Consider the following 725-nt stretch of genomic DNA (forward strand, 5'->3'; position numbering starts at 1 on the left):
AAAAAAAAAAGAAAGAAATGATAGTCAATTTCTTAGATGTTATTTGCATTATGATTATGTAAGAAAATGTCCTTGGTTTTCAAAGGTGCTGTCTTACATCTTTAGAGGCAAAAAGGTCATATTTTTAAGTTACAACACTTTAGTCTTCCCACCAAAAGGAATAAAGTAAATGTGACAACATAAAAACTATTAAATCCTATCAAAAACAAAAATAAGTCACAGATTAATCTCTAAAAATAGGGAAAATTTTAAGAAAGACTTCTAAGTAGCCTTTCTGGCGGGGGTAGGAGAATAAACTCTACAGATGCTTGCATACTCTCCACTTGCAGCATATGTTTTGAAGAAAACGCTAACAAGTGACAATAAACCCTTTGTAAATCATATCATTCATGCTTATGCAGACAAGAATGACAGGCACACAGCCTAAAGGGGTCTGTGCTGAACTCCTCAATCCCCCACTCACCTTTTGGTTGCCTGTACGGATGGTACACGTGGATGTCAAATGGTCTATGTGTTGTGTTCACCAGCACCACCCTATTGGATCCATGATATTTGTTTCCCTTTTCAACTGTCCTCGTATTCCAATCTGTCCAGTAAATAGTGTCTTCAAAAATGGTAACAGCAAAGGGGTAAGGCAGTGTCTGATCATATACCGGGTGTCGATTGTGGCCCTCTAAATCCGAGTACCTGTGGCAGCAGAAAGAAACAGTCACTCGATGAAGAAG

At 38.1% G+C, this 725-nt stretch overlaps 1 protein-coding gene across 1 annotated transcript in view; it reads right to left on the reverse strand.

Moving 5' to 3' along the window:
* The window catches only part of LRP2 (LDL receptor related protein 2), a 198596-nt gene that overhangs the window by 44944 nt on the left and 152927 nt on the right, over window positions 1-725 (reverse strand). Inside the window, exon 54 of the mRNA XM_012808457.1 lies at window positions 464-687. Coding sequence (XP_012663911.1) covers window positions 464-687 — 224 coding nt within the window. The remainder of the gene's footprint in view (window positions 1-463; window positions 688-725) is intronic.

The sequence above is a fragment of the Otolemur garnettii genome, unplaced genomic scaffold (assembly GCF_000181295.1).
Source record: "Otolemur garnettii isolate 467f Iridium unplaced genomic scaffold, OtoGar3 scaffold00090, whole genome shotgun sequence".
Lineage (NCBI taxonomy): Eukaryota > Metazoa > Chordata > Mammalia > Primates > Galagidae > Otolemur > Otolemur garnettii.